Genomic DNA, 13,398 nt, shown 5'->3' with positions numbered 1-13,398 from the left:
CGAAGAAACAGGAATAGACCTGGTTTTTCATTAAAATAAGGAGGTGGGTAAGGAGCTCTAGTTCTCAGCGACCATTGCGGTTGTTGGTCACGTGACCCTCTCGACTTTTCATAATTTTTGAAAGTTTATTGAAAAACTGATTGATAGATGTATTAAAAGGATGACAGACATACCTGCTCTGTTTAACTAGTAATCTTTAGGGTGAAAACAACTGCAACAGCACAATATCTTTTTCAGTTAACTGAAGTGGGTGAAACCTCTCACCAAGAGCTTGTTTGTAGCATATCACCTTGCTCACATGGAGATTCATGGAGATTCATGTTAATTCATGCACTGAAAATGACCGATACTGAACATCAAAGTCATTCAAACATCAAAGTCATTTGAAATCTATGAATGCATCAACCCCTGCTTGATGCTGGTTGTGTTTTTTTGGGAAATCTACTGATAGCTGTACTGGGCAAATACCAACATGGACCAAAATCTGCTTCATAACCCTGATGAAGACCTGTGTGGGTCGCAACGCATTGGTTATTTTAAATACATCTTGCCATGTAAAATAAAATTATTTTAATTTTGAACAAACCCTGCAAGTGTACCATGAATCATTTTGAAGGAAACTTGGATTTTTACATTTTTGATTGAGACCAAATCACCCACCCATACAATGGACTCAGCACAAGATGGAATAAGCTCAGAACCTCTTAAGTATCCAAAGAGCACCGGTGTGCGACCATCACAAAGACCCAGCTGTATTTCTACTCTATTGTCTTCAACTCATTCACTTGGATTTCATGTCAGTGGCACAAACATATGGTTATGTTTCAGACATTAGGCCACTTCATATCACATTTCAAACACAACTGGATAGTCATTGAGGCTTTAAGGATAACGACATTGTCAGAGATGAGAAAGGAAGGGGGGCTGTTTTTCAAACAGGCAAATGTTATAAACAACAGAGTAAGGTTCAAGTTTAAGACACGCAGGGGCAGATAGGGGCAAGTTTTAAAAATGCAGGAGAGAAGAGGAGAGACACATGCAGGTATCGTATGAGCATGTAGAGAGCCACAAACAGCCCCTCCATGTCCACTGATGTCATGACTTTTGGTCAGTAGGTGAAGTTGTGCTGCTCAAAACCCAAGAAGCAACAGGACTGAAGAGGCTTGGGAGATGCACAATACCATAACCACATTCTCTAAGTACTATGTGACATGCAGCATTCACCCTTGTTTAATGTATACACAGAGAGAGTTGCAGTACTCACTGGTTTCCCATTCCTGTGATGAGCAGTGGATAGAAGAAACACACACACACATACACACACACACACACACACACACAAATACACACATCCATAGTTAAACGTAACAAATAACATGTAGCTATGGCGCTGTAGTGTGAACACTTGCATTAACACACACACACACAAACACACACTCAAGCACAGAATCAAACATACAAACAGATTTATGGAGCTGATGTAAGAAACAGTTGTCTAAAAGTTGTATTTGACCAAACTCCCTAAACTGAGTAGCTTGTGTCTACTACACTTACAACCTGATTCTCTTTTGTCTTTAAACATTTATAAATATTTATTTTGGCTAAGCTTTACTAATACCTCTATCTCAGCAGACAATCTATGGCATGGCTCCAAGCTGTGAGGGATTCTGCTGCCAAGTTATGAACAAACACTTAACACATGTCAAAGGACTGCATTCCTGTTGAAGCAAACTCACTTCACGGGAAGTCAAATTGTTTTTGAAATGATTCAAGTGGTTTTACGGCTTCTCTTCAGGGCTTTGCAGAAGGCAAGGCCCTCCTGATCAGTCTGAAATATGAAGATGAGTCACATTTCTCTGTATTAATTATTTTTGATCTTAATTGATGTATTGCCTCTGTAAATTTGGGGTACCTCTTGGGAATTAGATATGCAAATCAACCAAGGTGAAAGTCACATCTCAAAAGGCAGAGCTATCGCCACAAAACTTTGGTCACATTCACCAGATCCCAGGTCCCTAGGTGGTGAGTTCCTTTTCATGTGTGTCCCAATCACTGTTTTTTTTAGGCCAGAAGTGCATCATGTTTAAAGGCATGAACACAGTAGCAGTGCTACACTGCTGTCTCTCAACAAAAGACAACTGCTTGCCATGGTGTCAACCTGCATGCCTCCCTCTCCATCAAATATGCACCCCATTGGCAGAAAGGCAGGTACAGAGAGATTTACTGACAAGTCTGATTGGTCAGCTGGGCCACCAGTGTCAACGACGCAAAACAAATCTCCTTTCAAAGTGAGCTTATTAATTGATAAGGAGACCTCTGCTTGCAAGATCCCATGGGGAGGAGAGGGTGAAGAAGGTGCTTGGATGGATGCTAGAAAGTTGAGTAACAGAAAAGAGGAAACAGAAAGCCGAAAGGGGATATGAAAGAAAATAAAAAAGACTCAAAATGAAGATTACACATCAACTCAATGTTTACTGACAAAAACTACACTACATTTCTGCTGTAAGGGTTAAAACATCGCCTGACCTCGCACAGACAGGAGAAAACTCCAGCTTCTCCAGCATACTCCATGTCAGTATCTGATCTGCGAAACTGCAGCTTCAGTTACAGAGGCGTGTCTACATATGCACAACCCGTCTGACAGCTGCTCTTAACTTCAGCAGGCAAACATGTTAAAGTAATTCAATCTTCTTACGAGAGTTCTAATAATGTTATAACAATGTCCCCTAAACAAAAAGAAACACGGAGTGGAAATGGAAGTTGCTTGGAGAAAAAAAAAACCCTAACAGGAAATCACGCGCCATCATCTATCTGGCCTTTGAATGAGAGACAGAGATCAAGTTAAAGTCATGACAGTATCGCAGCAGTCGTTCCTACCTGCAATTTAACAGCGCTGAGAGGTCCTCCAGCCGTGTCCGTCCAGTGTCTGTGCGTCTCTCCAACTCGGTGCGCTTTCCCTCAATCTCCACTCTGCGCCCTCACCAGCAGCGCTCCTCCTGACGTCACCTCAGGGCTGCGCGACAGACGGACCAATCACAGGCCGAGCTGTGCCGCACAGGTAACCAGCTCTGCCACTCCATTGGCCGCCTCTCTCCACCACCCGTGACTCCTGCGGCGCACTAAAATGTTTAAAGGTGAATTGGTGTGGATGATGTCTGTTTGACAGAGTTGACGTATTATAACCATGGTGTAGCTGATGCTCATAATAATGTTCTATGGGTTGCCATGACAACACAGGAAGTCAGTGTGTAATTTATATGTTGATATCTGATTTCTTTTTATTATTATTTTATATGTGTATATAAATATATATATATGCTTATATACTTTATGGTCATGGTTTCTGCCAAACCTTTGTTTTGTAGGGAATGTTTCGTGCGCAACCACTTCCTGTCGGGGTTACGTGTGATGAATGTTGTGAGCGGGAATTAGAGTTAGAAAGAGAGACGAGAGAGGATGATGGTGCGGCGGACCTTTTTTCGATGTTCAACTTATCTACTGCTGGTTTGCAAGGCTCACACGGTAGAATAATTATTTTGGTTAATTTTGGTGGGCATTTGTGTCAAAGAAATGTATGACTGAGATTGATGTATGTGATTGCTGAAATGTTTTTTGTTTGTTTCTAGTTTTCACGGTGTTTCATCACTGAAGGTGAATAAAGTGATTGTGGACATCAGTAAGAAGCGTGGTTCTTAACCGGAGTAGATACAAATGGTGAGGATGATTATCACGCAGCTGTGACATTTGTTGAGATGGCAGCGTGTAATGGCACAGTAGAGATACTGTGATACTGCTGGAAGTGCCTCCCATCTCTGGACTACTACAGGACTGTTATTTTAGGCTATCAAGATTTGTTATTGAACTTGTAGATGTAGTTTAGATTGATCAAAGTGGTCAAACTTTATTTGATCATCTTCTTAACTCATACATCACAGCAGCAGTTCCTCATTTAGGTAATCATTTTAGACGTATTCTTTCATTCACTTTATGTTCATCATCTTTTTTGTTTTGATTATCCCTGCTATCTGCTTGGTCTATTTTGTAACAAATTAACTGTGCGTACATTGTTTTTTGACAGAAAAAATAAATAAATAATAATAAACACAAACCAATTTCTTCCATTCATTTGTGACATTGCCTCAAATGAAGCAACCCCACACAACTGTCCTCTCCATGTAGCTAAATCATATGAGCCTGACAGTTGCGCATCTTTATTATAGGCTACACTGTCTTTGTGCAGTGTCATCTTGCGGTGGTGTAGTGCTCCACCTAGTGGATCACATCACCCATGACCAGGGAAGGTCAGTCACAACTCATCCCTGATGTATTATTCAGACATGGCAGGTGTATAGCGAGGACTTGTATAATATTATGTTTATTATAGAAACAGACAAAGTCATAGGTATAACGCATCATTTCAGGCGGATGCAAAGTAAATGAAGTAAATGAGACAGTCACTGCACTTTAAACTCTAACATGAGACAATCATGCTGCTGATCCCTGAACTGTTTTACATTATCTTCACATCGAATTACTTTCCATTAAAATGAGTTTACATTATCGGTTTGCACCTTCATATAACTATCCATTTGCTCTCCATAGTCATTATATCATATCAATATTTGCTTATAACAGGTTTATATATTGTATTTTATGTGTACTATATATGTTATACATTTATATATGTCATATAATATGTATGTACAGTATACATATGTATACATACTATTTTCATCTATTACCTATTATTCTGATCTTTTTAAATCTGTATTACTATTTTCATCTTTCATTTAATGTATTTGCCAGTTACAAATTAATATAGGAGGGCCGAAGTTGCATCTCACTGCACATTGTATCATGATTTGTGTACATGATCAATAAATAACTTTACCCTATAGTGTCCCTTGTTATTTTTATGGCAGGCATTACTGAAATAGCAGAAAGAATAGAGATATAACAAACATAAAGTCACTCAAAAACATAGACAAAGCATCTAAACGTCTACACCTGTGAATAAAGAAGGTAAAAGCAGGGCGTTTCTAAAGAATGTCAGAAAGTGACACGCCAAAAATAATGCCATTTCTATTGAATGGTGGACACTCTTCCCAGAAAGTTGATGAATGAATAATGATGAATACATAAAGGCTGCTCCTGTGTGTGTCTCCGGGCGCTAGATGTCGCTGCGCAGTAAACGCAGCCGTGCTTCGGTCCAGTTGGACCCTCTCACCAATTATCGTCGGCGGAGAGCTGTTAGTTGCCTAGTGACGAAAAACTATCGGCTGCTGATTTCCTGCGTTTTCAAAAGTCTCTGCTGGCCCAGACCTAGCGCCAAGTTTATCCTAAAGATTTCATATGTTGTTTACATCGTCCTCACAGCTACAATTATGGCTCGAAACAACGTCGTTGAAGTTGCTGCGGAGGTCGTGTAACGTTATGAGGAATCTCGAAGAGTGATGAATAATTATATTTTCATCAGGGTCGTTGGGAAAGGGAGCTATGGGGAGGTGAACTTGGTGAAACACAAAACCGACCGAAAACAGGTGAGAAATGAATAGCATATGTGGAATTTGATACACTCACACAGCCCTCAACTGATAAAATAAGCAATGTTTTTACCCTTGCAAAGACCCCACTAAGATAAAGCTAGCGTAAAGTTAGCTACAGTCGGCTAAGACGCTCTTGTACATTATGGTTGAGATTTATGGACTGAACTTAATTATGTTAACGCATACAATAGGGGTGTGTCTAATGTGTGTTGTTGTTGTTATTAAATACAGGGTAAAAGCACTTAAATTTACAACCTAAAAAGTTATTAATTTATTCTTGGACAGTAACATTAGTCCATAACAAGTATTTTAATCAAACTGTTATATTAGACATTATCAATACAGCTCCACAACTTGTAATGCTGATCATCATGACAGTTATATTATACTCTACTGCCATTTCCCTCTTGATAAATAAAAATTACGTAGTTTGAAATTCAGCCATGAAACAAGAATGACAGCTTTTAGGACCCATTTATGTTGGGGTGACTTAAACTGAGTTTTATGAATCCCTGGTTTACAACAATGAATCGGTGTTATCTTGCAGTCCAGTTCAGTGTCAACTGAACTTCAGTTTCTCCATCTTATAATAATTTTTGAACAAGTTTTTTTTCAGTTCTGAATTTGTTTGCACTAAGAAATACTGTACCTAATTATTTTCTGTTTTTTCCAGTATGTAATAAAGAAGCTGAATTTAACCACCTCCTCTAAGCGGGAACGGCGATCTGCCGAGCAGGAGGCACAGCTTCTGTCCCAGCTGCGACATCCCAACATTGTGACATACAGGGAGTCTTGGGAAGGAGATGACTGCCAGCTGTACATCGTGATGGGTTTCTGTGAAGGTGGCGACCTCTATCATAGACTTAAACAGCAAAAGGGGGATCTGTTACCTGAGAAGCAGGTGGTGGAGTGGTTTGTCCAGATTGCAATGGCACTTCAGGTATGTTGGAGGATTAAAAGTCAAATATACAGTAATTATTTTCTTCAATACAGCAATTTTGAAGTCACTGCATTGTTGTGTGATGTTGGTTTTCAGTACCTGCATGAGAGGAACATTCTTCACCGGGACCTTAAAACACAGAATATCTTCCTGACAAAGACCAACATCATCAAAGTTGGGGACCTTGGCATCGCGCGAGTATTGGAGAACCAGAATGATATGGCCAGCACACTTATAGGGACACCTTATTACATGAGTCCAGAGCTCTTCTCTAATAAACCCTATAACCACAAGGTATTCGGGATATCTGCTCTTACTGTGTGGAGTTTATTTCTAGTTGAGATTTGCTTTATATTGGATGTATTCTTTGTGTCTAGTCAGACGTATGGGCCCTGGGTTGCTGTGTGTATGAAATGTCCACACTTAAGCACGCCTTCAATGCCAAGGATATGAACTCACTGGTCTATCGCATTGTAGAAGGAAAGGTGGGTTTCATATTTTTACATATGTGTAATTTATTAGGCAACTTTTCCAAGAAACACATGTATGATTCAGTAAGTCCTCTGAGTTTGATGTGAATTGGTCATTTTGTGAGAGAGTTCAGGGACATTTTTGAGCTCCAAGCACAGACTGAGGTTGGAAATAGTTTCTAGTTCCTGTCCCAAGTAATAAATGTGGAAATGATGGGGGATGTGAGCCATTTTAATTGGGATTTGATTGATTGATTCTTTTAAAACAGCATGTTATTTTTCTTAACTCTGATTATCTAGAAATATTATGGAAAAGTTGTTATCACAATTATTCACAACATTTTCTTCTGGTTTTCTCATCAGCTGCCGCAGATGCCCAGTAGGTACGATCCCCAGCTGGGAGATCTGATTAAGAGCATGCTGTGTAAGAGACCTGAAGACAGACCAGATGTGAAACTTATCCTGCGGCAGCCCTACATCAAACGACAAATTGCGATGTTCCTTGAGGCTACCAAAGAGTGGGTGGCACTGGATGTCTAACTTTGTCTTTTGATATATATTACTGTCTCTGTATATTTCAACTGTAATAGCTTTCCATGGTCAGATATTAATTTCTGTTCTCCTTGTTTGTCACTCCTTTGCCATGGTGAGCCCTAACATCAAGTAGAATTATTCATCTGATGTTTGTGCTTGTGTTTGTTGGTCAGAAAAACTGCCAAGTCAAGAAAGAAAGCTGTGGGTGGCAGTGGTGATTCTAGAGCCAACAATTCATCATCTGTGGCATCACCTCAGCCAAAACCTGAGAAACTGCCTTCAAGTCCACGACCTGAACCTCTCCCCAGGGTGAAACGGGTGAGTGACTGACAAATAGCAAGGCTTTTTTTTTACACAGAAAACCCTAAAGTTTTAGGTTGGTAAATATGAAATATTACTATTATAAGAAAATATAGTTGGATTTAAGTAGCATTGTCTAAAATGTTCTCACAGCCTCATATTTTGTCACAGATTAAATAGAAATTGTACAGTGTTGTTGCATCTTTATCTGTAGATTCACAACATACAGTACGTGACAGTGCATACAAGGTCCTTGTTCCAAGTTTATTCTCAATATGTGTTGATTCGTCTTGGTCATCCGGGTAGTAAAATGTCAAAAACAGTTCTGCAGAGTACTCCATGTTTATTCAGTTGAAGATTTTCAGTGGCTTCTTTGTATTTATTCTGCCCTTTGATTTTCCCTCACCTTCAGAAAGAAGAGACATCACAACAACATAAAGTACAAAATGGTGCCACAGACTGCAGTCCAGTCCAGACACCTCTATCACCCAAACCCTCTTCACCTGATGCCCTCAAAAGCAGCATCACATCCCTGGCAACCGTCAGCAACATCAATATTGATATCCAACTGCAGGGGGATGCAGACCCAATGAAGAGACAGGTGCAGGGGCCCCAGTCAGTTGGGTCAGACCACCGTGGAGGTAATGAACATGTGACTCACAGTGGGCACAAAGACAGCAAGGGCAGAGGGAAACCGGATCCCTCTCCCCCTCCTTCCCCTGTTCAGCCCCCTCCGAAGTCCCTATCAGGTGCCGGCAGTAAGGGACGAGACAAGCATCGAGCATCCAATGGGTTAACAGTCATTCATTCACAGGCCACGCCAAAACCTGGGGATACGTTTTCTGTCTTAGGGGAGAAACAGATGTCAGATGTGGATGATAAAGATGACACCATGGAGTTACTGAAAGGTGCTGACATGGAGAACCCAGAAGTAGAGGTGGAGAAAGAAAGGAGATCTGCACACAAACCCGACTTAGAAAACATTGGAAAGGTTTGGGAAGTGAATATGGACAATAAAAATGACACTGTGACCCTTCTGAAGGGAACTCCAACACAACAGCATACCTCAGACATGCAAGTAAGTGCTATTAGTAACAGAGATATACTTCTGTTGTTCTCACCTAATGTATTCCTATTTTTATGTGTGTTAATTCATGTGTTCACAGGAAAACCTTGACTCTACTGAAAAGCTACTAGAACCGTTCCCTGCAATACTGGTGAGAACTCTTGTACTCAATCTATTAACTCTTGCTAGATTAAAACTGATAGTGTGACTGTGTAACACTACTAACACCCAACAACACAGACGGGAGGATGTTTTCTTGTGTTGTGTGAAGATTTTTGCTGCGGTTATAAAGGTGCAGTAATTGTGTTTGTTTAGGCACCTGTTCAAGAGGAATCTCCCTCGCAAGTCAGCAAGCCGTCCACTCCATCCCAAGCTGCCCCTTACTTTTCATCAGAGCCTTCTGTCTCACAGCAGCACAGGGAGAGGGACACCAGACGGACACATGGGGATCAGGATAAGGTAAAGTTAAGAGAGAGAACCTAATGTTAGAGGATTGAAAGTTAAAAAACCTAAAGGGTTAAAAAGTAAAATGATTGTTGTTCGGATCAAAATATGAAAAATCTCAATGCAGTTCAGCAACACGATTATATTCTGTTATTTACACTAATGTACATTATTATACTAATGGAACAACATGGTAAATGTAATGTGATCTCCAAGAAAATACATTTTTATGTTGTCTCAGTGAATCTTAAATGCAGTTTTTCTTAATTTGACCATCAGATTGCATTCATGAAAATACACTAAATATGAATCGTGCTTAAATATCTTCTTTAATAACTAGTTTGTAATTTTAATGGCAGGCTACACATGACAAATGTGACCATAAAAATAACCATCAACAGTCAATAAGAATAATTAAAGTTATTTCGTTTTTTTCTTTTTGTCAGTCTAAGGCAGGTGCTCCCAGACCTTTACCTCCACTTCCTGTTGAAAGTGTAGCTGTGGAGGGGAGGAAGAGAAGCAAGAGGAGCACAGAGAGCAAGAAAGCTAGTGTTGCTGCAACCTCCACATCAGCTGGTTACTGTAAGGACGGATTCTTAAATGTGCCGCAGGTGATATTGCCCTTCCACTTACATTCTGTATACAGAGACATTACTGCACAACCATGTACATTACTGAATATCCACCATGCATAAGGCACAATTTTTGTTTCATCACCAAGAAGGATCACCATTTCTACATTTGTAAGCAACAAATTGTTATAAGTAGTGTATCAATCACAGACAATGTGGGTCAATATTTATTTCAGGATCGTCCTCTGTCTGCCAGAGAGAGACGAAGACTGAGGCAGTCCCAAGAGACTGTCAGCCAATCAGGTACATTTTGCAATATTTTGTTTAGACCTATAATCAAAAACATTCTGTGTTATTAAAGCTATATTAAATGTCTATAAAAAAATTTAAAAGTATGGTTGGTATTTCATTTTTCCCTCCTCAATGATTACTTGGATCTTTCCACAGGTGTTAGTGCTGTAAGAAGGTCATCTTATGATGTGACTTCCACCAAGCCTGAGCATGACAGAGCCCCAGTTAGCAGATCTGTTTCGGACTCTATCACTGAGAATAATAATAAGGTACAGACACTCCACTCCACTGTGTAATTTAACTGCACGTTTTAAATAGCTACAGGTAAAACACAAAAGAGGCTGGATGTGCCTTATGAGGCTAATCCGATATTATAGTTTATAGTAAGCTTAAATGTGTGCCCATACTTCTATCACAACAGTGGTGTGTGTTTAATTGTAACAGGATAAATTGGAGCTAAAGTCCGATGATGAGTGCAGCTCATCCACAAGTTCCACAGAGCGTTCAGAGGGAGACTGCAGAGAAAGGTGAGAGTGTACAATAGAGGATAGAAACTATTCTAACAATTCCTCATCTCAAACATCTTCATATTACTCGCTCTGGAAAGCCTTTGCTCACACATTTGCTATTTCACGCCTGTATAAATCTGCTGTATAATCCTTGATTTACGGACTTTTTACAGGAAGACTGAATCTAGCGAAATGCAGGATTTAGTCCACATGATGACCCAGACTTTAAGAATGGATTGTGGAGCTGGTGTGAACGAGGTGGACAAAGGCAGTTTTGGCTCTACTGCGTTGCCAGAATTTAAACTGAACAGGAAGTACAGGGACACTCTGGTGCTTCATGGGAAAGCTCGAGAGGAAGCAGAGCACTTGTCACTCGGCGAAATACCAATAGGTTAGATATTTTGACCAAACTCTGTTGTCATGAGTCAGTTGTTGTGGTGTGTTCTTGTGTTTAACCAGTTTGTTCCTCTGAAAGGCTCCACGTCTGGTCCTGCCAAGATAAGGAGAGCCATAGAACAGCTGAGAACAGATGTGGTGAAAGGTCTGGGAGTCAAACTTCTCGACAGAGTCTTGGAAATCATGGAGGACGACGACGACGACGACAAACGAGAAGTACGCATTTAAAATTTGTATTTTTAAAAATAAACCCAAACTCCACTGAAAAGTTAAATTGTCCTCTTAATTCAAAATGCTAAATTCATTTGAATTAATTATGATTTCCTCTGTTTTCTGTGTATCTTGCTTTTGTATCACTGCAGCTGTGCCTTCGTGACCAGATGGGAGATGAGAAGTATCAAACTTATGCTGTGATGGTAAGGCAGCTGAAATTCTTTGAGGAGATAGCCTTCAAAGTGTAAAAGAGGACACTATACAGAAGGAAGCATTTACACAAGTGCATTTCATCATTAGTGAGAAATTGCTAAGAAGAGGAAAGTGTCATGACAGATCTCGCTGAACAGGAAACTACAGAAAAGTTTCAACTTTTCAAGCAGAAACTGAACTGAATAAAATGCCACTTAATTCCTCCTGTTTACATTCAAATTCTCATTCATGCTTGTAGGTTTTGTCTTAGAAGTGACACCATTCAGCTCTCCTTGTGCATGCAATTTTATGTACATGACTATATAGTTTTTTTATGTTATTCTAGTACATCTAGTAATCCTGCAGTTTTCAGGATGCCTATGCAAACATTTCTATTCATATTAAAGCATTCACTATCTTCTTAATTGCTGTAGTGGAATGTAGTGGCTTATTTATGACCGCTATAATTCAGTAATTGTTCTACATATGCTGTATCGTTGAAGATTTAATTGTTCTACTCTATTATATTTTCTTAAACCAAAAAAAATAATGTAGTGCAGATATTAACACTAATTGTTTTTAATAAACCCTAAACTATTTGTATTGATTTGTACCTTTGTTTCACTATGTTGAGAGCTACAATAAAACGTCTTATAAATAAGTCATGCTTAAATGTGCCATTTTTCAGACACACATACTCAGTCTGCCGAAAACCAAATGTAAATACAAATACACATTTGTAAAACATACAGTATCAGTTGTTTATTACTGGACATAAGTATTTCATTGTTGATTGATGAACACTGTAACAAAGTTTTCCTTCCTAACGCTTTACATGTGAACTGGGAGACAAACTTCAGAATAATTTCCAATATAAAAAGGTGTATTAACAGCCGTGCAGGGACAGTTCTGAGTTACTTGTTCTTCTTCCTCTTGCTTTCCTGAGGTTTTGGGATGGACTCACTGCTTGTCTCTGGTAAAGCTGGCTGCCAGGACAGGGGGTTCCTTCTGAACATAGGCCAGGGGGGCAGAGTCAACTACAATCAAGGAGAGAAACATTAGAAATGATATAATGTTGGCTGTTGTTGACATGATACACAACAAGATAAACTACAATGGGCAAGAATTTAGTCTTGTGTATAGGACAGGTGGATATATTGTTCCTTCCCTCTACGCATACCTGAGGCAGCTCAGGACCACATTCAGCCACAGACTCATCAAGCCAGGTGCCTCAAAGCACTTGGGGGACTCTTTCATACCATCAGCCATCAGACTGTAAAACACCACAGCTCCCAGTACCTCCCACTTCCACTAAAAAGACTAATGCTCTCTATACTATGTAAATCCCAGGAACAGTCCACACATGTATATGATCTAAGGAACTTCTGCATTTTGCACATTTATATTTATGCAGATGTATACACAGAAACTGTTTACTGTACATGGTATTGTATTTTACTCTATCACTTTCACCCTTACATTGCTACTTTTTTCCAACTGTACTGCTAGTCAATTTGAATTTCTCTAAAGGGGAATCAATAAAGACGTGTCTTATCTTAATGCAAAGCAAAACTTACCACACAGGACACAGCAAAACCACCCAAAACGATGTAAACTGTCCACCCAAACTGCTCAATGATCAGACCATACACGAATCCAATCACCTGGAAAAACAATGACACCAGTGAACCTGCCTGCAGACACAAAAACACAATGGCCTTCAAATGGGATGTTTTAAATGGCTAGTTTGCGTTTGTCATGTTTAGTTACCGCTGAGATGAGTATTATTCCTTGGAAAATCTGTTCAGCCAGCTTCTGGCCCTTGTAATCCTGCAACACAAGAGATACAACAGCGCCTTAAGTTAACGTCTCATATGATACTTGATTGTTAAACTCTACAGCTGATAAGAAAACTTGGTTGATTG

The 13,398-nt window shown here is 39.7% G+C and overlaps 3 protein-coding genes across 3 annotated transcripts in view; 1 reads left to right on the top strand and 2 right to left on the bottom strand.

Moving 5' to 3' along the window:
• Positions 1-2,927, bottom strand: part of camk1b (calcium/calmodulin-dependent protein kinase Ib) — a 38,920-nt gene extending 35,993 nt beyond the window's left edge. The window contains exon 1 of the mRNA XM_062415273.1: positions 2,878-2,927. The gene's annotated coding sequence lies outside the window, so the exon portion shown is untranslated. The remainder of the gene's footprint in view (positions 1-2,877) is intronic.
• A 2,340-nt stretch (positions 2,928-5,267) lies between these two features.
• nek4 (NIMA-related kinase 4) lies at positions 5,268-12,126 on the top strand. Its single transcript, XM_062415411.1, has 16 exons — positions 5,268-5,540; positions 6,220-6,486; positions 6,583-6,780; positions 6,864-6,971; positions 7,320-7,474; positions 7,664-7,808; positions 8,203-8,868; positions 8,957-9,007; positions 9,172-9,315; positions 9,747-9,911; positions 10,109-10,175; positions 10,320-10,432; positions 10,608-10,690; positions 10,846-11,063; positions 11,148-11,284; positions 11,431-12,126. The coding sequence occupies exons 1-16, from the start codon at positions 5,454-5,456 to the stop codon at positions 11,527-11,529; spliced, it is 2,703 nt and encodes a 900-aa protein (XP_062271395.1). The 5' UTR covers positions 5,268-5,453; the 3' UTR covers positions 11,530-12,126.
• A 94-nt stretch (positions 12,127-12,220) lies between these two features.
• Positions 12,221-13,398, bottom strand: part of spcs1 (signal peptidase complex subunit 1) — a 1,484-nt gene continuing 306 nt past the window's right edge. Inside the window, exons 2-4 of the mRNA XM_062415412.1 lie at positions 13,244-13,303; positions 13,051-13,137; positions 12,221-12,510 (exon numbers count right to left, since the gene is read on the bottom strand). Coding sequence (XP_062271396.1) covers positions 12,388-12,510; positions 13,051-13,137; positions 13,244-13,303 — 270 coding nt within the window. The 3' untranslated portion in view covers positions 12,221-12,387. The remainder of the gene's footprint in view (positions 12,511-13,050; positions 13,138-13,243; positions 13,304-13,398) is intronic.

This window comes from Scomber scombrus, chromosome 3 (genome assembly GCF_963691925.1).
Source record: "Scomber scombrus chromosome 3, fScoSco1.1, whole genome shotgun sequence".
NCBI lineage: Eukaryota > Metazoa > Chordata > Actinopteri > Scombriformes > Scombridae > Scomber > Scomber scombrus.
The sequence above is the reverse complement of the archived record's forward strand: the minus strand, read 5'-3'. Positions and strand labels throughout refer to the sequence as shown.